The following is a 21,966-nucleotide window of genomic DNA, read 5'->3' as shown; positions in this document are numbered from 1 at the left end:
TGTCAATTCCGTAGCCATATGGACACAATGACATTCATACATTCCGGTGGTTTTAGTTATTCTCTACGATAAGCTAAATGGTTTTGTGGATGATTAGTAAAAAAGATTATATAAATATTTATTTAAAGTAAAAATATCTATTTACCAACTGGAAGTATAAAAAATATAACACAAGATTTTATATAGGTTAATGTATTTCTTAGAATAATAGTCTTATATCTTGCTCTACATTGATTAATCTTATGAGAAGATAATTATAATAGAGATATGTCTATATCTAAAGATTAAGGATCTTGGCGAGTTATCTTATGTTCTAGATTCTGAAGGTATTGTTGGATGAATCTAATTATTACTCGAATCTGTTGTAGATCTCAATAGATTGTTCCTGCTTCTATCCGACTAGACTTGCTTTATATTGCCTGTCCAATTTCCAATCTCGCTTATTTCGATCCTCCGTTAGTCGTACCACTTTCCTCTTTATATAGTCTGGTTAGAGAGATGTACCGTACTCGAAGTCTATAAGTGTAACCTTTTTAGATTGTATTACTTCCCGATATTTGGAGAACTCTTTCATAATCCGTAGATGGTATTCGTGTGAAACACAATGAACTGCCTAGAACATCAGCAAATACCTTATGTATCTCATAACGGTTATGAAATTTACCGTATCGGATGAAGGACACATATACAATAATGATCTATCTTTAAAATATACCGTATTTACAATAACTATTTAATTATTTATTAATTTTTTATCAGATTTAGTTGTGAATTTTCCAAATTTGAATATGATATGTAATGTTGGTGACTCCACATGTATATATAAACAGACTATATTAAAATATGGTGGCTGTCCTATATCTGACAAATATAGCTATCCTAGGTCATCATTATGGAGGGTGGTATGCTCAGCCCAGCCTAGTTGTCCTGTACGCTCTGTCCCATCCGCTAACCACTATCATATTTGCTGCGCGCTCATCACGCCCATCTGCTAGGCTGTCACGCGCGCCTGCCAGGCTATCCCATAGCATATGTGTCACACCATCTCTGCGTCGGTTCACGACTTCGCTCGTTGAGAAGGTGCCTGAAGAAGAAAAATGCATAAGTAGATGCCATTAAATACGATTAGATTAGTTATGTGATTACCTACCTCTCGACTAGTAAGGTTTGATCGTGAGATTTTCATCTGTGATTAGGTGACTGGTTGCGTGAGCCTCGCTAGTCACGCAGGGGCTATGGTTTTTAAAATATCAGCTGTCAGTTGGTATCTACCGGCCAATGCCCTTCTTATAGAGAACCACTTATTCTTTTATATCCGCAACCATAGTCTACTTTGTTGGTGGTGCTCTTAATTTCAATTTTAGAGTGCCATCTTCAAATTTTATTATAGGCCCTCATGCATTCGATTGAGAATAGCATAGTCAACTTTGTAGGTAGTGTTCTTAATTTCAAAATAGACTCCACAGTGACTGAAGATAGAGGGAAGAGTATTTTGTTCTCACATACCAAAAAATGAACCCACATAATTATCCAACCATCCAAGGACCCACTGCGTAAAATACACCTCAGCGTCTGCGATGACTCATCCGCTGATCAGAGCGCTGAACCAAGACGAAGGCAGATTTGTCGCAGCCAAATACACTACCCGATTCTGTCGTTGTCCACCTCCTAGGTTTAGGTTGTGTTTGGTCGTTCCTATGGTTTTTTATAACAGTGTATATTTTAGATGAGTAAGAGTAGATTAAACAGATATAGTAATTTTAATTATATAAAGATACTTATATATATATATATATATATATATATATATATATATATGAATATAGTGATCCTATGTATTTCAGACTAATAAGAAGACCCGTTGAAGAAGATAACAAATATAATATATCTACTAGTTTTCTGCCCGTGCGTTGCAACGGGAGAAATAGTAAAAGGAAGAAGAAAGCACAAGATGAGGACTCAAGGCTCCGGATCCTGACTTTTACTCCACCAAAATTCATTTCTCTGAAAAAGCAAATACACTAATAATACGATGATGTGGTGAATAAAAAAAGAGAAAAATTCAGAAAAATACTACATTAAGGTAAAACAGCATCCGATATAACGTTTAACAAATGGTACAATAGTCATAATAAGCAAAATAAACGGTAAATAGTACAATAGTCATAAGCAAAAATAATAGTACAACTTATATCTCATTCCGAAACAATACACTATCTAATACGTTTAACAAATTCTCGTACAACTTCAGGGATGTTGTCTTTAGATTCATTCCCATTGTATTTTAGCAGGTCAACCAGAAACTTCTTTCTTAGTTCGTGCACATCCTGTAAACGCATTATATTTCATTGTAATTGTCAGAAGAAGTGCATAAACAGATGGATAGAATTAAAAAAAAAATCATGATTATGTAGAGTATAAACGACAAATATGCCACAAATACCTCGCTTATGCTGTAAGGACCTCTCTGTAGACGATGTTCATCGTGTACGTACCATTTTGCTTTAAGAACTTCTTTTTTTTGTCATCAGACTGGACAGCGAGGATCCTGATGTTCACTCTGGCGGTGGCTCTAGATAGCGCGACGTATAACTGACCGTGAGAGAACACTCGCTCGGGTAGGTAAATACTGACGTTGGGGATGGTCTGTCCCTGTGCCTTGTTGATCGTCATGGCGAAGCTGAGCCTGACAGGAAACTGCTTCCTCTTGAACTGGAAAGGGAACATCTCATCATCAGAAGGACACAGGGGGATCCGAGGTAGAAAAACCCTCTTTCCAACATGCTGCCCCAGCACAATCTCTGCATCGATGGCATTTCTCTGGAACCCCCGGACCACCAGCCTAGTCCCATTACAAAGTCCATTCGCGGGGTCAATATTCCTGAGTAATATGATAGGGCAGTTCATCTTGAGCTTCAGAACGTGTGGAGGCAGCCCGTTAGGTGTCAGCGAGTTAAGAAACTCAGGGGGGTAGTAGTTATGGGGATCGTCTTCTGCATGATCAAAGCTATGGTACACCACCTCCTCCCCTCGGAAGCGATCGATCATCTTCATATTAATCTTATCCACACAATTGTTTCGTGTGGACAAGATGGCTCTCGAGGTGATATAGTTTGGATCCGACATATTATCATCAAGCATTGGAAAAATGTTATCTATAAGGTTATCCAAGTCAGTGTCCTCCCCTGTATACGGCACGCATATCTCATCAGGAAGACGCACGTCGCCATCACCATTGGTCTCCTCGGTGCCACCACCAATGCGCAATAGGTATTTTGCAAACCACGGGTCACTCTGTGCCCTCATGTTACGTACCAGCTTTAAGTGACGCATGCAATCCCAAATGTATGACCTACACAGCGATGCATCAATTATCTGAGCCCTTGACCCCTTTCGGACAACAGGGAGGACCTGCCTGAAATCTCCACCAAACACAACCGTCTTCCCACCGAACGGCAGTTCTGGTCGGCTCATTATATCACGCATGCTGTTGTCCAGTGCCTCCACAGCCTGTCTCTTTGTCATGGAAGCCTCGTCCCAAATAATGAGAGAAGCCTTCAGCAGGAGCTTGGCAGTCCCACTCTGTTTTGTGAAGCTACAGAATGCACCATCATCAATACTCAGTGGTATCTTGAAGCGCGAGTGCGCAGTTCTTCCACCAGGCATTATGGAAGCTGCAACACCGGACGTAGCTGTTGCCACGGCAATCTTATTTTGACCGCGTATCGTTGCGAGCAACGCCTTGTATAGAAAAGTCTTTCCGGTGCCTCCAGGTCCATCCACAAAGAACACGCCGCCCTTGTCGCTGTCAACAGCAGATAGAATCTCATCATAGGCAGCCCTCTGCTCAGTGTTGAGGGAGTCCGATAGAGTTGCGTCCTCAACGTTGAGCTCGATGATGGACTCCTCGAAGATCTCCCTGGGCACACCGTTGGCCGTATCATGTGCCTCGTCGATCTCGGGAAGAGGGAACGACCTTATATCCTTCCCCATTGACTGTAGCATATTCCTGATATCTATCAAAACCATCTGTTCTACGGCGATTGTGCATAGATTATTGCAGCGATAGTCCTCCGACATTGCCTCTAGGTGTTTGTGCCAGAGTCCTCGCACGTCACTCGGCTCACAGAATACCAATATTGTTGCAAAGAGCCTTCGGAGCGATGGTGGCATCTGGAACAACTCGGCTTCCGTAAGGCATTCGTCAAGTGTGTTGTCTGCTTCAATCAGGCCCCTTCTCTCTGCAGCTTCACGAAACGTCGGTAGGATCTCGCCGTCAACCCTCCTTAGATCATCGTAGGAGGTGGCACCAGATGCGTGGTTTAGGAGAACCCGGAGATAGTAGCGTTCCCCCTCTGCCGGATGAGCTGACACGATTCTACCAACCTGTCCTCCTGTTTCTCGTACCCTTCTTTGCCAGAATTTCTTTTTATTGCCTTTCTGCCAAGTATACCACTCGGGGAAATCCCGGTACAAGATACCCCGAGCATGCTCATGTAATCTGTTCGCCTCAAAGTACTCTGTAAGCATTGACTTCTCGGCACCTTCACGGTTTACCACTTGTCGGATATCTTGGCCCTCTTGAAACGAAACCATGTGCATGTTTGGGAGATGAAGTTGCAGCTGCATCACAGGTGGAAAGTTCTTGCTCAATTCAAAGCCGTATATCCTCCACAAGGCTTCTGGAGGGGTCACCCACCTCGCATCTCTATACTGCCTGATCTCATCGATGTTGTTGTTGTTGTCTGCCTTGTCAGCCTCGCTCACAGTCACAGAGGCCCGGTCATGGCCCTTGTATATGTACTTGAATAGGTATTTAACAGCCTTTATGCTCGAGCACGCCTCAACATTGATGTGACAGTTGAACAGCCGCAGAAGGTAAGGGTTATAAGGGACGACCCACCTGTTGTCCAGCAGGTGTTTTTGAACCATTGCACAGCGGCCATCTTCACGTCTCCTATACACCGGGTAGGAGTCCTTGCCCTGTAAGGTAGTCGCGTTGAAAGGACGCGGATAATGATTTTTGCATGACGAACGATCCTTTGTGCACGGGCAATCGCGGTTTAGCACACCGCAAGGCCCATGCATCATATGCTTGGCGACCATCTTATAGAGCTCTGGATACTTATGCTTGTCCGGGAGCTCGGCTGAGATGAGACAATCATACTGCTCGGGACACGTGAGCTTGTACCGCCCCTGCATGATGAGCAGGAAGTGGGCATGCGGTAGGCCCCTCTTCTGAAACTCCACCACATAGACATAGGCCCTCACCTTGCCAAGAATGTCCTTTTCAAGCAATTGCTTTTTTAGTTCCTCTAGCTTCGCCCTGAAAACACGCACCACGAGATCCGGACGATCCTGGGGTATCTGGATAGGGTAGAGTTCGCGCGTGATCTCATCCCAGTTTGGGTTGCATGTCATTGTGAGGAAGATGTCTGGCTTCCCGTACTTCCGCACTAAAGCCATAGCATCCATGTACCGACGCCTCTTGTCTCGAGGTCCTCCAATAAATGACGTAGCCAGCACAGTCCGTTTTCCAATAGCGTCCGCTCTTCCCTCACCGGCATGCAAGCTGTCCACCAAGCCTTGGTACAGGTCCGCCCTTAACTCTTTCTGATGAGCCCATATGTAGTCCAGCCGCGAGCTCTCGATCTTGATGTATGTGTCAACCACGAATTGCTGAAAAAGACGCTTGCCAAACAACATTGGGTTGAATATCCCTTGCCGAATCTGGAATTTGTAGCAGTAGTAATCCCGCACGGACACACATAGCCTGCCACCAGAATCTGCACAGAGCATATTACGTTAGAGGCTAGTGTTGTACATAAGAGAGTATAGTGGCAAGTATTGACAGTGAAAATGCCGTCTTTTGAGAACACTTACCTGGGTCGTCATCATTATTACCACGAGCCTTACGAGCCGCACGAGCCGCATTCACCTGATCGATGGACACACCAACCTTTGGGATGCCGGTATGCCAGCCGAGTTCTCCTCTAGGGAAGAAGAGAGGGTATGACAGTGCATCATAGCATCCATGATATGATTGAATGCCATATACTTCTCTGTTCTTCCCTTGCAGGATAACGCTATTGTCAAACTGCCTTCGGCGTTCACTCCCCTCAACCCAAACAGCGGCCACCTCTGAAGTGGCCGGCACGTTATATGTTCTCTGGTCCAACCTATGATCAAGGTTCAGTGTCACACGATAGTCATCAAGGTCCTCGACCTGTCCCATACACCGGAGTTGTTCAGAGTACGGGTTACCACGCAGTATGTCGACCAACTTTCTGATGACATCCTTGTCTTGCTGGTACTGCTCTTTGCGGCATCGACGAAATCGAAGCTCTAGACTGGGATCATCATCGTAGAAATAAAGCTCTAGGTGCTTGGGTTCCGAACCATCTCTACCGAACGATCGTATGTTGTGGTACATTTGGTCGTGGGCACGAAACGTGTAAATACCATGTTTTCTCATGTCAGTGGTCTCATTGTCAAGGTGACAGTACAACGAGGTGAATGAGAAATGACCGTTGAAAAACCTAATATTGTCACGAAAGTGCCTAGCATCAGAGTCTACACTCGACCATAGCCTCACGAGCTCAGGTGGCGTATCTGGGGTGGATAGTTTAATATTTCCATTACGGCAGCAGAACCCCTTTGTCTCATGCTTGAACTTCTTGGCATTGCAATATTGGCAGTTTTCAATAGGCTTCAGCATGTGCGTGGCTGGGGGTATATTGCTATACACGTGGTCGTACAGATCAGGTACGCTAGAGATAGAAGCAGAGGCATCGTCAGCTTGATCGAATTCAACATCCTCAAAGGCGTCCCCGTCTGAAGATATTTTTAGCATCAAGTAGTTAGATAATGCTACACAAGATATGGACAGAAGGTGAAACAATGTCAGAAGTACCTTGACCACCGAACATGTAGCCCTCCTCATCTTCGGAATCCTCCTCGAATATGACGCCATCATCATCACCTGTCGCGGTAATATAAATTTTTATGAGGGTCCTCATTTCATTTGAAATATAAAATGAATACAATCAATGAAATTACCATCAGCATTAACTGGTGGCTGTGTTGGAGGCATGGCGGCGTTGTCAATTCGGGGGGTCAGATGGGTATTTTCTGTCAATACAAAACGAGTTCCGTAAATCGGTACCTATATTGTATTGGATTTCGAGGAAAGAACAACACATGTAAGAGCATTACCATTGTTAATGACGATTGATTGTGTTGGAGGTTCTAAACCATTGATGTCTTCCGCAGTCTTAGTTGGACTTTCTTCTGTCAAGGCAGACCGTTTCTTGTCACGCCTTGTTGCAAAGTGCACGTTACGATGGGCTAGCAATGCTTGCCTTTCTCCAGGTGTTACACGTTGTCTACGTGATATTTGACTGGCAGCCATATCGGGGATCTCCATGTCCAACATTTGCTCACCTGCTGACTGGATGTAAATAGGGCTACCTTTGACCGCAGGAATTGACCAATCACGTGTGATTGTGGATCCATGTGGACTGGATGCATCCACTGTGAGTGGCACAACCTCAGGGACATACAATGGGTTCTGCATTGCGATGGAATCTTGGCTTAGAGTGTTGCGGCGCAACTCTTTCCATGCTTTATCGCGATATCTCTTTGCCTGATTGTTTTCAGGTGTCATATTATGCACCCTTCGACGTTCGCGACTTGCTTCAATATGCTCCTCACTAAGGGTGTTGCGTCGCACTGCGTAGGACACCTTTTGACGATCGAGTCTTGCTTGCCTATGTTCAGGTGTCATATTTGCGTATCGTGCACAATCCCTCACTCGTTTAGCTTCAACTTGCCTGTTTGTTAACTCTACCCTCTGCGAATTATTAGCAGGTAGAGTATGGGTCGCACAATCATCAATGGTCACGGTCTGGATGATATCAGGGGTACATTGTAGTGGTAGTTGCTCTTCTGACATGGTACTATGTTGCTCTGCGATGCGACCACGCTTTTCTCCTAAAATGGGATCAGGTGCCAACATCAGGAATGTAATAACGCAAAAATAGGTCAATGTATGTACCTGAGATATGGCAATTTGGACTCGTAGTGACGTTTATGATGCTTTCGTGTCCACCTGGCAATTGACCAGAGTTGGTATTTGTTGTCTTTGCACTGTTGACGATGTTTTCTTGGCCATTATACGAGGTACAAACTTGTTGCCAATTTGTGCTTCCGCTGACAGCCACATTTTCTTTGTTGATAATGTTGGGGTTAACTAAGAAAATACTATAAGAATTCAGTAGCTTCAACTAATAACTTGTATCTTCTATAACAATAATGACCATTGATTACTTTTCAAAGTACCTGGTAAATGGACAGAGGTATTTGTTGTAGCACTTTGATGCTGGTGGACATTTATAAAGGCGGCTTCAGCTTTCTTTCGATGGTATGCTTCACGTTGCTTCTTTAGTATTTCATCTTTTCTCTGCGCATACCGTTTCCGATCAAGTTGCCTTTTACGTTCTTTAGGGTCTGCGAGGGCCGTCTGTGAACTGGTGGTGTTGGATATGTCTCCGAACGGTGCGCGACACCCAAAATTATTCGAAGATGACATATGCGAGGAAGAACACCTGTGGTAACATCTCTGATGCTTAGATGAATATAAAATTAAGAAACCGATCTCAGTTTCGTATCCATCAATAGAATCGCACGCACGCTGAAAAGAATTTTCGAGTTCCAAACTCCAAAGCCATAAAATGACCGATTCTGCCCTCTCCAAAGTTTAGTTATCTTCAAAGTTTAGTTGTACTGTGTGAAGAAATTGTACCAATTGTGATTCCAATTTTAGAATAAAGTGAATTAAGGTGTTCTTTTCTACAGTCTGATATTGTCCAGAACCATGTTCTATGTATATGTCAGGAGTGGTAAGCAGTGCACTATGTTACTTACGTGAGAGCAAGAAAGCTTGGAAATCACCAAAAGCATTGCAGCAGATCTCCTCAACTAATTACAATATTGATTATTGATTAACAGGATGCTGTGTAGTAGGAGAAAAGCACAAGCGCTCAAGCAGAGTGAACAGTTCTAGGAAAAAAGAAGAAGAGAGAAGAGAGACCAGAGCAGCCATGGTGCAGGGCCAGTGAAGCTTTCAATTTCAGCTCCTTATTACACGCATGCCCACCGCTCCCGTGCAAGTGTACAGCGGGTGCACGTTGATGGGCGACCGCCCGCTCGATCAGGGACTTCAGGAGAGGTAGGTGCCGCAGACGCCGGAGCCGGGCACGGCACCCGCCGCAGCCCCTGCCGCCGACGAACACCGGTCCGTTCACGCAACCGCACCGCTGCTTCCCCATCACCAATCACAGCCCCATCACCAATCACATTTCCTTCATTTAGTTTCTTTCCGATTTCTCTTTTCATTTTCATTTTTTTATTTTCTCTTATACCTGATAGCTTTTCATCGAAAAAATTCGTAAAAAGAAAAGTAGATAAAATCCGGTCCTAAAGGGAATGACGGAAATCGTGAAGAAAACTGTTGGAACGCTGAAAGAAAAAAATCCTTTCGTAAAGTTAATTTAGTCCCTGACAGAATTTGCTTAGAAATGATCTTACAAAGCCACACTAATTTTGCAAAAGTATACCGTGACGATGCTCTTCGATTTTTTCGCAAATGGCAAGAGCACCACCCTTCGTTAAGGAAATAAAGTAAAGAAGTTTTACATCCGGCTACATTAAAGCAATAATATAGTCAACCACTAACTTAATATAGATCAGCTATATCGTACCATCCAAACTTATATATAGATCCATATTTAATAGTGTATATAATAGAATAAAATAACAAAGTTTGCGCATATAGACTTACTTACCTTTACAACAAATTTGCTAGATTTTGTCTACTTAAAACCTTTTAGCAGTGTGCTATGTTACTTACGTGAGAGCAAGAAAGCTTGGAAATCACCAAAAGCATTGCAGCAGATCTCACTCAATTCATGATGAAGTAAACATCCAATGAAACATAAACATAAACATAACAGCATGTCTCATCTAAAATTATAAACCAAACATTATTTAGCACTATCTGCTACAAAAATATCCTTCAAACATTATTTAGCACTATCTGTTACAAAAATATCCTTCGCGATGAATAAATCCATAAGTATCTTCCATAGGTCACACCACTGTTGCTAGGTACGCCCATCTTTTTTCAATAAATCTGTTCACGAATCTGAGGTCCCACTTGCCCGTGACTAACGACCGCTGCAAGGCTGCATTATCCAATCAGGGATTTCTCAATTAATTCAACTATTTGATTTAGCATCCTTTTAGTACTTGAGTTCATGGACAAAATTTTATAGATGGTTCTAGAACTACTCACCATGCAGTTTACGGGTTTGTAGATTAGTTGGATTGAATGCAAAACTCGTGTGAACTGAAGTCTCCAGACACCCTATCATAAATTGAACTTTCTTAGTTACTATACATTTATATATGTAGAAATTATCAATATTCTTTATCTTTAAAAAGAAAGGTGATGAATCACTCACTGTGTCTCTTGTTCAATTTTAGCATAGTGCCAATGATAACATGTTTATTATTTCCTGCAGATTGCAAGCTTATCGTATACTGCTCTAAAAGCTCACTCCAAATTCCAACAACTATGAGGTTGAACCTACAATTTAAAAATAAAAACTATGTTGTTATGTATGAACTTATTATCTCTACTATATAAAGCTGGAGTTTACAAATTTCTATTCATATCAACAAAAGTATACCTTTCGTCCATGAGTATGACCTCCCTATAGGGTTTTTTGTTACCAACGTGCTCAAGTTTACACCAGTGCACAACAACTCCGGCTATATCTGTATGATTTATTAATTATCAGTTTATTAAATGAACAATCATGCTTCTCTCAATATAATAGACAAAAGAAAATGTTTCACACTTAATTCTTACCTACAAACGTCTTGTTTGGACGTCGGTACACTTCATGGATTGGCATGAGATGCTTCGGATAGAGCGGAAATTGAATAGGCATGGTATATGGCTCAACCCTAGTGCGATCGTTCAAGGCACACTCATACCGATGCCCAATATTACGAAGCAGCACCGCCTCCTCCAAGTTAGGATGAAATCTCACATCATGTAGGGTATAAACGCACCCTTCTGCGAGTAAAGTGTTGAATCTCTCAACGTTGTTGTTCGATGCAATAGCTTCTATTTTGGATCCCTTAAATTTTAATAACAGGAAAAGTTAGGTTGTGATACGATTTCTTATAACACGATTGTTATCTCTATGTCCATTAGACAGGTGACTTACATTGATATCCATGAGAATAAAGTGTTGGCTATCACGATGACGAGAGACCGGGAACTTGACATCTACCCTAACAACGACACTCCTTAATCTCTCCAAGTCCAAATATTCAATGTCGTCGAATAATTGGAATCTGTATTAAAAAACATATTTTTAGCTTTACTTATTCATGATTAATTTTAATTTTGATTTGACAGGTGAAATTGAACTCACCTAGGAACTGCTGGGCGGTAGGAGAAGTCTGCAAATGTTCTCTTTTGAGTAACATTAGTTGGCACCATTGGGCTGGCAGTACAAGACGGTGGTTAAGGAAAGTAAGAACTGCTAAAGTTTTAGGAAATGAAAAATTTTCTGATTGGGTAAGAGTCCGAAGACTGAGGGTAGCAGAACTGCTTAAGTTTTAGTTACATACTATACTATAATCTTAAGTCTTACAATCCAATAACATCGAACCAAGTCATTCAGTTCAAACAAAACAAGTTCTCAGAAATTCTGACATCGTGTTTTTTTTTGGCTGATATACTACTCAATTCTAATATACTGAGAATTTCTGAAAATTTTAATTGAGCTTAACCATGAGCTCTCCACATTAAAGATCTACCAAATTGCCCCATCTAATAAGTGATATCCATGTTTATCAGCGGTGGATCCATTTGTACGTGTTCAATCTCTACTACAAAACCTACCACATTATCCAACCTAAGCAAAAAAAAGATGAAACAGAAAGATGAAACATAAAGTTCAGGTACTGTGTGCGTTGCAACAACTCAAAAATATGACACGCAATATATAGATTCCACGAGATAAAATAGTTTACGAATCAATGTGTCCACGAGATAAAATAGTCCACGAGATAAAATAGTTTACTTCGCATACCTCCAAATAATAAAATAGGCCCATTCTGCATTAATTCCATATGATAACGAAGAAAGAACTCTATTACCTGATAATGCAAAGATACAATGCCGACAAGTTGCACCTCAGCAGTCCTGCACCTTCTGGCTGATCATCCAGCGCAAAGCTTAACACAATGGCAGGCCACAATTCAGTGCTAGATCTGTTGGTCTGAAAAAAAACATGGGGTCAAAACGTCAGGCCGGAGCCCAGCTTCATGCAATCAGCAAAAGCCCTATGCCCAGCCTGAAACCCGACGCGCCCGTAAAAGAACAGCAAAAAATTGAATGGCTAAACTGTAGTGAGTGCAAGTTCGTGCTAAAGGTAAATAAGATCTAATGAAATACCAAGAGCATGATTCGACAACAACTGTCATTGTATACCAAGTACTTGCATTTTAATTAAATACCAACTCTGGAAGGGAGAAATTGTAAGCAAACCAAGTACTTGCATTAGTATATGACTGAGGGTAGCAGAACTGCTTAAGTTTTAGTTACATACTATACTATAATCTTAAGTCTTACAATCCAATAACATCGAACCAAGTCATTCAGTTCAAACAAAACAAGTTCTCAGAAATTCTGACATCGTGTTTTTTTTTTTTGGCTGATATACTACTCAATTCTAATATACTGAGAATTTCTGAAAATTTTAATTGAGCTTAACCATGAGCTCTCCACATTAAACTGCTACTAAATTGCCCCATCTAATAAGTGATATCCATGTTTATCAGCGGTGGATCCATTTGTACGTGTTCAATCTCTACTACAAAACCTACCACATTATCCAACCTAAGCAAAAAAAAGATGAAACAGAAAGATGAAACATAAAGTTCAGGTACTGTCATTGTATACCAAGCACTTGCATTTTAATTAAATACCAACTCTGGAAGGGAGAAATTGTAAGCAAACCAAGTACTTGCATTAGTATATGACATTCATAAAACAACCGTACACTCATATACAATGAACCACATAGACAACCAAATCCAGAGAGCGATCTATCGCAAGCAAATGCAACCTCTACTACATCAGCGAATCTGGTATTGCAGCCAAGCTAGGGCCGGGTGAACACATTCACAAATAAGTGATGGAATGAATCAATGAAGATGTAAAGCGTCGTCGTTCCGCTGCAATACCCGCAATGTGGTTCAGAGCATGAGTTTGGCAGACCCGCAGGATCAAAGCCATCCATCAAAGAATTGAACAAGAGGCACCAGTATATGACATTCATAAAACGACTGTACACTCATATACAATGAACCACATAGACAACCAAATCCAGAGAGCGATCTATCGCAAGCAAATGCAACCTCTACTACATCAGCGAATCTGGTATTGCAGCCAAGCTAGGGCCGGGTGAACACATTCACAACAAGCATCAGTTCGACAAGAGGCACCAAGGCCAAATTCCAGGACATACCAGTTTGAAGGGATCTTCTTGTACAGCTCGTACAGCGCCTCCACCTTGTTACAGAATCGATCAACTGAGCATGATCAAGAAGGGTGAAAGGAACAGAGAATGAAATTCAATCACCAAGTCATTGCATTTTAATTAAATTCAATCATGATCTGTTAGGGAGAAAGGAACATAGACTACCTCGCAAGGGGGCCGGAGGATGTGTACTCGCCGTCTCCACCGTGGTGTTGCCCTCGATGACGAGGTACTTATAGGGAGGGTCTGGTGGCAGTGGGGTCTCCTCCATGGGACCACACGTGGGCGGGGAACCCAGTGCGGCTGTTGCGGAGAAGCCCGAAGCGGCTGTGGCGGGTGTTGCGGAGAAGCCCGGGGCGGGAATGGCGGCAGCAGTTTCTCCCGGGTACGGGTGGGCGGGACTGGCGGCAGCGGGTTTTCCCGGGTAGGGCGGGGGGAGCGGAGAAGGCGGCGACGGCAGATTTACCCGTACAGGGCTGGGTAGAGGAGCTCGGATGGAGCGGAAAAAGCACGGGATCTGCGGCGAAGAAGGGAGCGACAGTTGCGGAGAAGCCCGGAGCGGGGGGCGGGGGCGAGAAGGCGGGGGGAGCGAAGAAGGCGGCTTGCGGGAGCTCCGCGGCAGCGGGTTTTCCCGGGGGGTCGGGGAGGGCGGGGGGGGGGGGGGGGAGCGGAGAAGGCGGAGGGGAAAAGGCGCCGCTGTTGTGGGCAGGGGTCGCGGAGATCGGACGGAGTGGAGGGGGAAAAGGCGCGACTGTTGCGGATGGGGGGGGGGGGGCGGAGAAGATGGCGACGGAGCGGAGGTCACGCAGCTTGGACGGATCGGAGAAGGCGGCTTGCGGGAGCTCCGCGGCAGCGGGTTTTCCCGGGGGGTCGGGGAGGGCGGGGGGGGGGGGGGTGGGAGCGGAGAAGGCGGAGGGGAAAAGGCGCCGCTGTTGTGGGAGCGGAGAAGGCGGAGATCGGACGGAGCGGAGGGGGAAATGGCGCGACTGTTGCGTATGGGGGGGGGGGGGGCGGAGAAGGCGGCGACGGAGCGGAGGTCACGAAGCTCGGACGGATCGGAGAAGAGCGGAGGAATATTCTGGCGGACGGAACACGCCTTGCGTCTTTTTTAAGTAGGAGAGATTAGCCCAAACTCCGTAAAAAAACTCCAGTCAGACTCCAAACTACCTTGTCCGGATATACATATCGAAGGGCCAAGATCCAAACGACCTTCTCCGCCGGATGTAGACGCCCTTAGCTGAGCGCTCTTCCCCTTCCTTCCCATTCTGGCGTCTCGAAGCCAGTAGATTAATCACCTCCCCTCTCGATCCGCGAATCCCTCTCTCCATTCCGCCCGCTCCCTAAATCGAGGAGCGCGGGAGGACACCGCGAGGCGCGCCGGCTGCTAGGGTTTGTCGGTCGGGTTGGGGCTGCGATCCGGGCGGGCATGAGCATCCGGGAGCTCAGGGACGGCGCCGGGGGGCTGGAGGAGGAGGAGCAGGAGCGGGAGGAGGAGGCGAGGAGCGGCGGTGGCGGCGAGGTCGCTGCCGTCGCGCGGTTGAGGGCCAAGCGCGCGCTCGTCGGCGCCGGCGCGAGGGTCCTGTTCTACCCGACGCTGCTCTACAACGTCCTCCGCAACCGGTTCGAGGCCGAGTTCCGGTGGTGGGATCGCGTCGACAAGGTGCTAACCTTCTTCCCGTCTCCACCTCCATGTTCTATGAACTAGGTTAGTATTTTGGGCGCGATCAGGAACTCTGTATTGTCTCATCGATATCATATATTGTGGTTAGTTAATTCAGGTTCCGCCCTTCCAGGCTTTCATCTGTTGATTCATCAATAAATATGTGGAATTTCCAAACTTCGGCCTAGGGACCCTTATTTTAAGGATCGATACTTAAATTTTAGGAACAAACTTCTCGGAATTGTGCCAATTCTCTCACTGGGCTGGCCTTTCTAATTTGTTCTGGTTAGTTTTCGTTCTGTATATTATGCCTTAACGGCTTACGTTTCATCTTTATTGCTTAGCGAAAATGGCTCTGTTAGGCTACGATTGTGATTTTGGTGATTAATGATAACATAGTCAATGAAACTAATATATTTGTCAAGAATATATGTTAGTAGGTTTCATGAATGCAATATATGAATAAGCCATTAAAGTCGGGACAAAGTTTGATTGAATTGGAGAAGTCCCACGGAAAATGACTACGCCGGATAGTCTAGTGATACCAAAGGTATACACACCGGAGCATTTTCCAGAAGGGTGAAAAACTGAGATGAAATTAGTTTGTTTTCACCGGAAGGTCTGATGCTCAGGTGTTTGCACACACATAGTGTTTTCACTCAGAGGAGGAAAGAAATGATTTCACTGGATAGTTCAGTGATCTCTGTGCTCTACACACCAGAGCATTTGTTCCAGAGAAGACTGCAAATGTCGAAGGATAAAGATCAATACACCGAAAGGTCCGGTGACTATATGACATTGCACATCGGAGTGTTTTACAAAGAGTTGCAAAGAGATAAAAATCAACACACCGGAAGATTCGGTGATTAGAAGATGTACACACCGGACAGTTGAACATTGAAGAAGTTGGCTCGGTCAGACTCAAATATACACACCGGATAGTCCGATGATGGAGATGAAGTATGCATCGGCCAATTCGGTGTTCAGAAGAAGTTTAAGTCAAGTTCAAATGGCTAGTATCCACTGATGTACACACCAGATGGTCCGGTGCTTGTACTACTGTGGTCATCGGATCATCCGGTGTTCACAATAAAGTTAAGCCGTTGGAGCAACAGCTAGTCCGCGGGGTTGAGGCTATATATACCCTCTCACTCGTCCATTTAAAGGTCCTAGAGTCCAGAGAATCCTATATGCACTTGAGAAGACATCCAAGCCATCAAAATACTTAAAGTGTTCATTCAAAGCGATTAAGCACATCATTAGAGAGTGATTAGTGTTTATAGGTCTAGAGAGAAGTGTTGCTAGGTTCTACAACCTAGAGAGTGAATCAAGGAGTGATACAAACGTGTACCGTGAGGTACGCCGGCGCCTTGGAGTCTTTGTAACTTGCTGGTAACTTGTTGACCCTCCGACTTGGTGTGGATCGGCGGTAAGAAGATTGTGCGGGGACGCGATTACCCTTGTCTTTGTGACTAAAGCTCCTAAGTGAAGACGACGCACAAGTGACTGAAAGAGAGGTTTGTGGTGAGACCTCACATTGGTGGCTTGGTGACTAATCGCGTTTGAGGCATTGTCTTGATAATTTGGTAGCTCAAGAGCTGTGACCGAAAGAGACCTGACGACCGGGAGCATATCCTTTGTGGAGCTCTAACATGGATTAGGGGTGGCTTGCGTGCCACCGATACCACGAGATAAAAATCTATTGTGTCGAATTTGTCTCTCTAACTTATTTAGTTTTCGCATTTACATACTTGCAATTACCTTGCTAGAGTAGGTTGTAATCCTCTTGAGCGGTAGAGTAGATACACTACATAAACCTATAACACATTTATGTAGAAATTGTGATAGATTTATCTTGTGAAGTTTTTAGAGCCATTAGTTTTTAAATGTCATAATTCTCTCCCCTCTTAGACGTTACCGTTTCTGACAGCTTATTAATGCATAACTACGATTGTGGAATGTTTGTAGATACTGAATAGTTCTAATCATGTAGTCTTCATTCGAGTACTCCTCTTGTAGTAAGTCTCGAGTCTCCCAATATGAGAAATCTGAGCAGTTATTTGTTACATGTATGATGGTGTTCCCTGTTTGCATTGCTCCGTGATGCTTTGTTGGGCAATGATGAGTAGATTTATCATATAGGTTGGGTCTGTGGAGCCTTGCCAGTTCAACTGGTTATGGAATAATTGTAGTCATTCCGTCTAGTGCAATAGCTATTGTATCCTGACTTTTTCCACCTCTATCTTCAGTATGTTTTGCTAGGCGCTGTTCCGTTCTCCAGTGATGTCCCACGCCTGAAGCAACTTGGAGTAAAAGGAGTTGTCACACTGAATGAGCCTTACGAAACTCTCGTTTCAACATCCCTGTACCAGGTAGATATCCTTTACCTAATCTTGTAGCTGCAGGATTTATTTTATTCCCTTTGAACTTAATGTCATCACTTAGTTGGATAACTACAGGCTAAGTATAATCTAAGTATCTATATCTTTGAGATTAATGCCGCACTCAAGTTGGAAACCTTTAGTTCAAACTTCAGGAAGTACTTGTTTCTAACTCATTGTAGAAGTAGCAGAAATCATATTCTCGTCTATGCATGTGCAAAATATATAATGTCATACTGTGTGCTTATAGACATCATTTCCTTGCCTGGTGATGCATTTTGGAATCAGTTAAACACTTGGTCACACTGGCATTGGTAGACTTGAGATAGGTAGTGGGAGAATGTTACGTACCACTGCTTTCTGAGTTCTGATCTGAATAATTAGAAAATTCTGTTTTTCAGGCTCATGGTATCAATCACCTCGAAATTCCCACAAGGGACTACCTTTTTGCCCCCTCTCTGGAGCATATTTGTCAAGCAGTGGATTTTATTCACCGTAAGTATCATGACTTTTCTCTAAACCATGAGGTCAACCATGATTCCATGATTTATTTGCGTTTTTACTTGATGTGCTGCTTCAACAGGCAACTTGTCTAGGTAGATGTCAACTCAGCTTTAGGATACTAATAGGTGATAGTGGTTTGCTTGGGTTTAGGGGGTGCATGTTACTTCACAAAGGGAATGTTGCTATTCTCTTTGTTGTAGTTGTACATTTTATCTAGTCGTAAGTAAAGGGCTGTTTTTCAATACAAGTCCCAAGTGCAAGCATATGATTATATTTGTTATCATTTATGATGTACGGTATCAGACGTAACAATGTAGTGAATTAATTAGTAAGGTGCAGTTAGAAATCTGCAGTACTTTAATCAGTTTAAGGAATGAAAAAGATAGCTTATTGAATTGGGTTGATCATCGTTATCATTCGTATTAATTTAATAGTTGTATTAATACATTTCTGTTTGATTTTCCTACTATCAAAGATTGATATCTGGTGATAATCGTCAGAAGAAAATTCATTTGATTGAGCTACATAAGCAACAGTCAAACAACAATGCTGATTCACTGGGAAATAGTAAAGGACCTCTCAGGCTCACTTTTAGTCATTGGGCGTGCTATGTCCAATATCCATTATAAAATTAGAAACATTGCACCTCAATGGTAATGCTTCACGGCTTTAGCAACGATATAATAGTGAATCCATGTCAATATTTTTTATACTTCTTTGACAAGGTTTGTGCAAAAGTCAGGCGGACAAAGTTAATAATGTCTGTTCTTTTCCCAGGAAATGAAATGCAAGGTGGTAGCACCTATGTCCATTGTAAGGCTGGAAGGGGACGAAGCACCACTATTGTTTTGTGTTTTTTGGTAGGACAAACTGATCTACTTAGGCTTTAGATTTCTTGTTTCCGTTCATTTTCTGTATCAAACTTACTATATGTGTAAAATGCAGATCAAGTACAGGAATATGACTCCTGAAGCAGCTTTGGATCATGCAAGGTCTGTGAGGCCCAGAGTGCTTTTAGCGCCATCCCAATGGCAGGCATGCAATCTGACCTCAGATGCAATTTTCAACTACCTCGATAGTGCTTGCTGATACATCGTACTTTGCTGCAGGCTGTTAAACTGTTTAGCACGGTCACCAGCAGATGCCTTTCGATTCAGAGCTCAAACGGAACCTGCTCGGTACAATCTGAGAAAGAATCAAGTGAACTATTTAGCACACTGACCACCAGGTGCCTTTGGATAGAGTGCTCAAATGAAGACTCCTCGGTAACATCTGACGAAGAATCCAGTGAAGCATCCGTCGCAGACCCTGAAGTTGATGGCTACACCACCGAGTTTGACAGCGAGCATTTTGTGTTACCTCGTTGTCGAAGCTTGCTATCCAGGCCGACAAGCCCCACCGGGGGTAGCGATGCAGTGTTCATAACTGAAGCAGATCTCGAGGGCTACGGGACCTACGCCGATGCCGGTAAGGATGTTGTCTCAGTGGACGTAGTGGTCCGCCACAAGCCCATCATGAGGAAGCTATCCTGCTTCCTTGGGTCCTTGAAGCTTACCCTCAACTGCGAACCACCTCCGAGCCGTTTAACTGAGGTTCGAGCCTGCTAGGTAGATCTGCAATGTCTGCGTCTTTTTTCCACGTTGTACATCGGAAGAGTGTAGTTAGCGGCACGAGTCTGCACAGGCCGCGGTATGCCCTCGGGAGAGAACTGTATGTTGGAGAGAGAGAGAGAGAGAGAGAGAGAGAGAGATGGCCCTCGGAATAGAACTGTATGTTGTGCAGAGCGAGCGAGAGATCTGAGGTGTGCATGTTTTGTGTGAATATCTGCCTCATTAATAACTTGCAAATCAGCTTCAATTTGTACGGGCACCGTTTTGTTCGACGGATCCACCCGGAGAGACTCCGCGAATACTACTGAGCCTGAAGCCCTAGAGTCTTAGACTGGTAATAATCTCATCCTGGCAAACTGCAATAAGGTGCTAGATTGAAAGATTCACATGTACAATGTAAGGAAAGTTTCGATATGTTTCTGCATCGCACTGTCCTGCTCCGTATTTACAGTACACAGAACAATTTTCTTGCCGAGCAGCAAAAGTGCGAAACGGTCTAAGTTTCTCTATTGATAAGAGCAAGGAACAGTTTAACACGTAAAATTTCAGAGACTAATGCGCCCGTGAAGAAAATTCCTGCAGAAGTAGTGGGAAGACAAAAAAGAAAAGAAAAGAAATTCAGAGATCCTCGAGAACAAAAACGTTCCTGCAGTACTCTAGCTCGCCTGCTGGTGATATCCGTTCTTGTTGACATGAATCGGGGGCGCCCTGAACCCGTTGGCGGCTACGAGGTCCCGATTCGCGCAGGAATTCGAGGAGGGCTTCTTGGCCATCCCTCCCAGCGCGACGTAGCTCTTGCACGACTTGATCTTCTGCTTGTAGGCGCTGTCCTTCTTCTGCAGGTCCTCCAGGCACCTCACCTCCGACATGCACGTGAACGACTGGGACTTGCCCTCGTAGTACCGCGACAACCCCTTCTTCCTGCAAATTCAGAGTACCCCAGTTCGTGCACGGTGAGTCGGTGAGCAAGAAACCATTACCCTTGTGATGAAAAGCTTCAGGCTTTCATGTGATTTTGCCGAGAGACTGGGAGAGCGTCCTTACTTGGATGGGATCTGCAACGTCATGGACGACATGTCGTAGATGCTGTCCGAGTTCATCCTCCGCAGCGGCTGCGGCACGAACAGGCGGTGGTCCTGGTCACACGTACCCTCCCTCGCGCTGTCCAGGAACTGGTCCTCGCCGTCGGCGTCGGACTCGCCGCCGGAGACGGACGACGTCGTCTCGAACAGCTCCTCGTTCCCCTCCTCATGGTGCGCCGCCATCCTGAAGCTCTTGTCGGCGGCAACGTCTGAACTACTCCCCTCGCCACGAAAACGCAGCTAGCTGCTTCCTGCTCTCTCTGAGCCGTTTCGTTTCCCTTCTCTGATCTCTCGCGAGTCTGGGCACTGGCCTCCGCAGCGCCGGTGGGGTGGCCCATATATATACTGGCACAGGCGCAAAAGCAACAACCGAGCCCGACGGGATAACGCGCGGTGCCCATTCGCTTTCAGACGCGGCTCGGCGTCCATTCACCAGCACCACCACGGTAACGTGCGCTATCTGCAGATGCTCCCTCGCATCGCCGCTGCCGGTGCGGCTACACGGCTGGAATCGGGTCGTCCGCGACGCTGGCACGGGGTCCATACCGGTCGCCCGCGGGTCCATGGCTGTTTGGGTTAATAATGCTGGGTCGGGTCGGGTCGGGTTGGCGGCTCCCGCACTGCCACGCTGTTTGGGTCTAATTTTTTTTAAAAAGTGATTATTTAAGAAAAGTAATTTTATGATTAAAAATAATTCTCTAAATGAATTTTATAACAGAAGTGACTCTGTATGGTGAGTGAATCAAATAATTTTTTTAACTCTTAGTATTTAATTTATTTAAAAAATCATTCTAAAAAATTCCACTTAAAAAACTAAAAAAGGTTGTTTCTTAGAGTCAGAGCTATCCTGATTCGAGGCTATGCAGTCCCATGGCTTTCTGTTCCGCGGCAGTGCCCCCCTGGTCTGATCTTATCCTCATCTCAGTTCGGGTCGCGGGGATGGGGGCCCGGTTTGGTTCGAAACCTGGGGCAGAGGTCTCGGGGGCTGACGCGTGGTGGCCAAATCGAGTCTTAATTCGCAGGGAATCTTTACTTTATTTGTACCAGGTGGCCACTGATCGTAGGGTCCTTGAGATTGTAGCTGGATCTCGCAAGATACATTTTGCT

The 21,966-nt window shown here is 44.4% G+C and overlaps 3 protein-coding genes and 1 long non-coding RNA gene across 4 annotated transcripts; 1 reads left to right on the top strand and 3 right to left on the bottom strand.

The window, feature by feature from the left end:
• Window positions 1–2,191: 2,191 nt before the first annotated feature.
• On the bottom strand, window positions 2,192–13,659 carry LOC133929261 (uncharacterized). The gene is made up of 3 exons (XR_009911584.1): window positions 13,611–13,659; window positions 12,238–12,359; window positions 2,192–2,327 (listed from the first exon to the last, which is right to left on the bottom strand). It is a non-coding gene; the product is annotated as an uncharacterized LOC133929261 (long non-coding RNA).
• LOC133929257 (uncharacterized) lies at window positions 10,083–11,197 on the bottom strand. The gene is made up of 5 exons (XM_062375953.1): window positions 10,934–11,197; window positions 10,752–10,839; window positions 10,524–10,648; window positions 10,355–10,426; window positions 10,083–10,244 (listed from the first exon to the last, which is right to left on the bottom strand). The coding sequence occupies exons 1-5, from the start codon at window positions 11,013–11,015 to the stop codon at window positions 10,150–10,152; spliced, it is 462 nt and encodes a 153-aa protein (XP_062231937.1). The 5' UTR covers window positions 11,016–11,197; the 3' UTR covers window positions 10,083–10,149.
• A 1,139-nt stretch (window positions 13,660–14,798) lies between the features above and the next one.
• Window positions 14,799–20,206, top strand: LOC133929253 (phosphatidylglycerophosphate phosphatase PTPMT2-like). Its single transcript, XM_062375946.1, has 6 exons — window positions 14,799–15,282; window positions 17,532–17,654; window positions 18,065–18,158; window positions 18,945–19,027; window positions 19,113–19,202; window positions 19,277–20,206. Exons 1-6 carry the CDS (start codon window positions 15,049–15,051, stop codon window positions 19,772–19,774), a joined length of 1,122 nt encoding a protein of 373 aa, XP_062231930.1. The 5' UTR covers window positions 14,799–15,048; the 3' UTR covers window positions 19,775–20,206.
• A 56-nt stretch (window positions 20,207–20,262) lies between these two features.
• On the bottom strand, window positions 20,263–21,211 carry LOC133929256 (protein OXIDATIVE STRESS 3 LIKE 3-like). The gene is made up of 2 exons (XM_062375952.1): window positions 20,822–21,211; window positions 20,263–20,698 (listed from the first exon to the last, which is right to left on the bottom strand). Exons 1-2 carry the CDS (start codon window positions 21,040–21,042, stop codon window positions 20,434–20,436), a joined length of 486 nt encoding a protein of 161 aa, XP_062231936.1. The 5' UTR covers window positions 21,043–21,211; the 3' UTR covers window positions 20,263–20,433.
• Window positions 21,212–21,966: the final 755 nt, after the last annotated feature.

The sequence above is a fragment of the Phragmites australis genome, chromosome 9 (assembly GCF_958298935.1).
Source record: "Phragmites australis chromosome 9, lpPhrAust1.1, whole genome shotgun sequence".
Taxonomy (NCBI): Eukaryota; Viridiplantae; Streptophyta; class Magnoliopsida; order Poales; family Poaceae; genus Phragmites; species Phragmites australis.
Note: the sequence above shows the minus strand (reverse complement) of the source record. Positions and strands in the feature narration are given on the sequence as shown.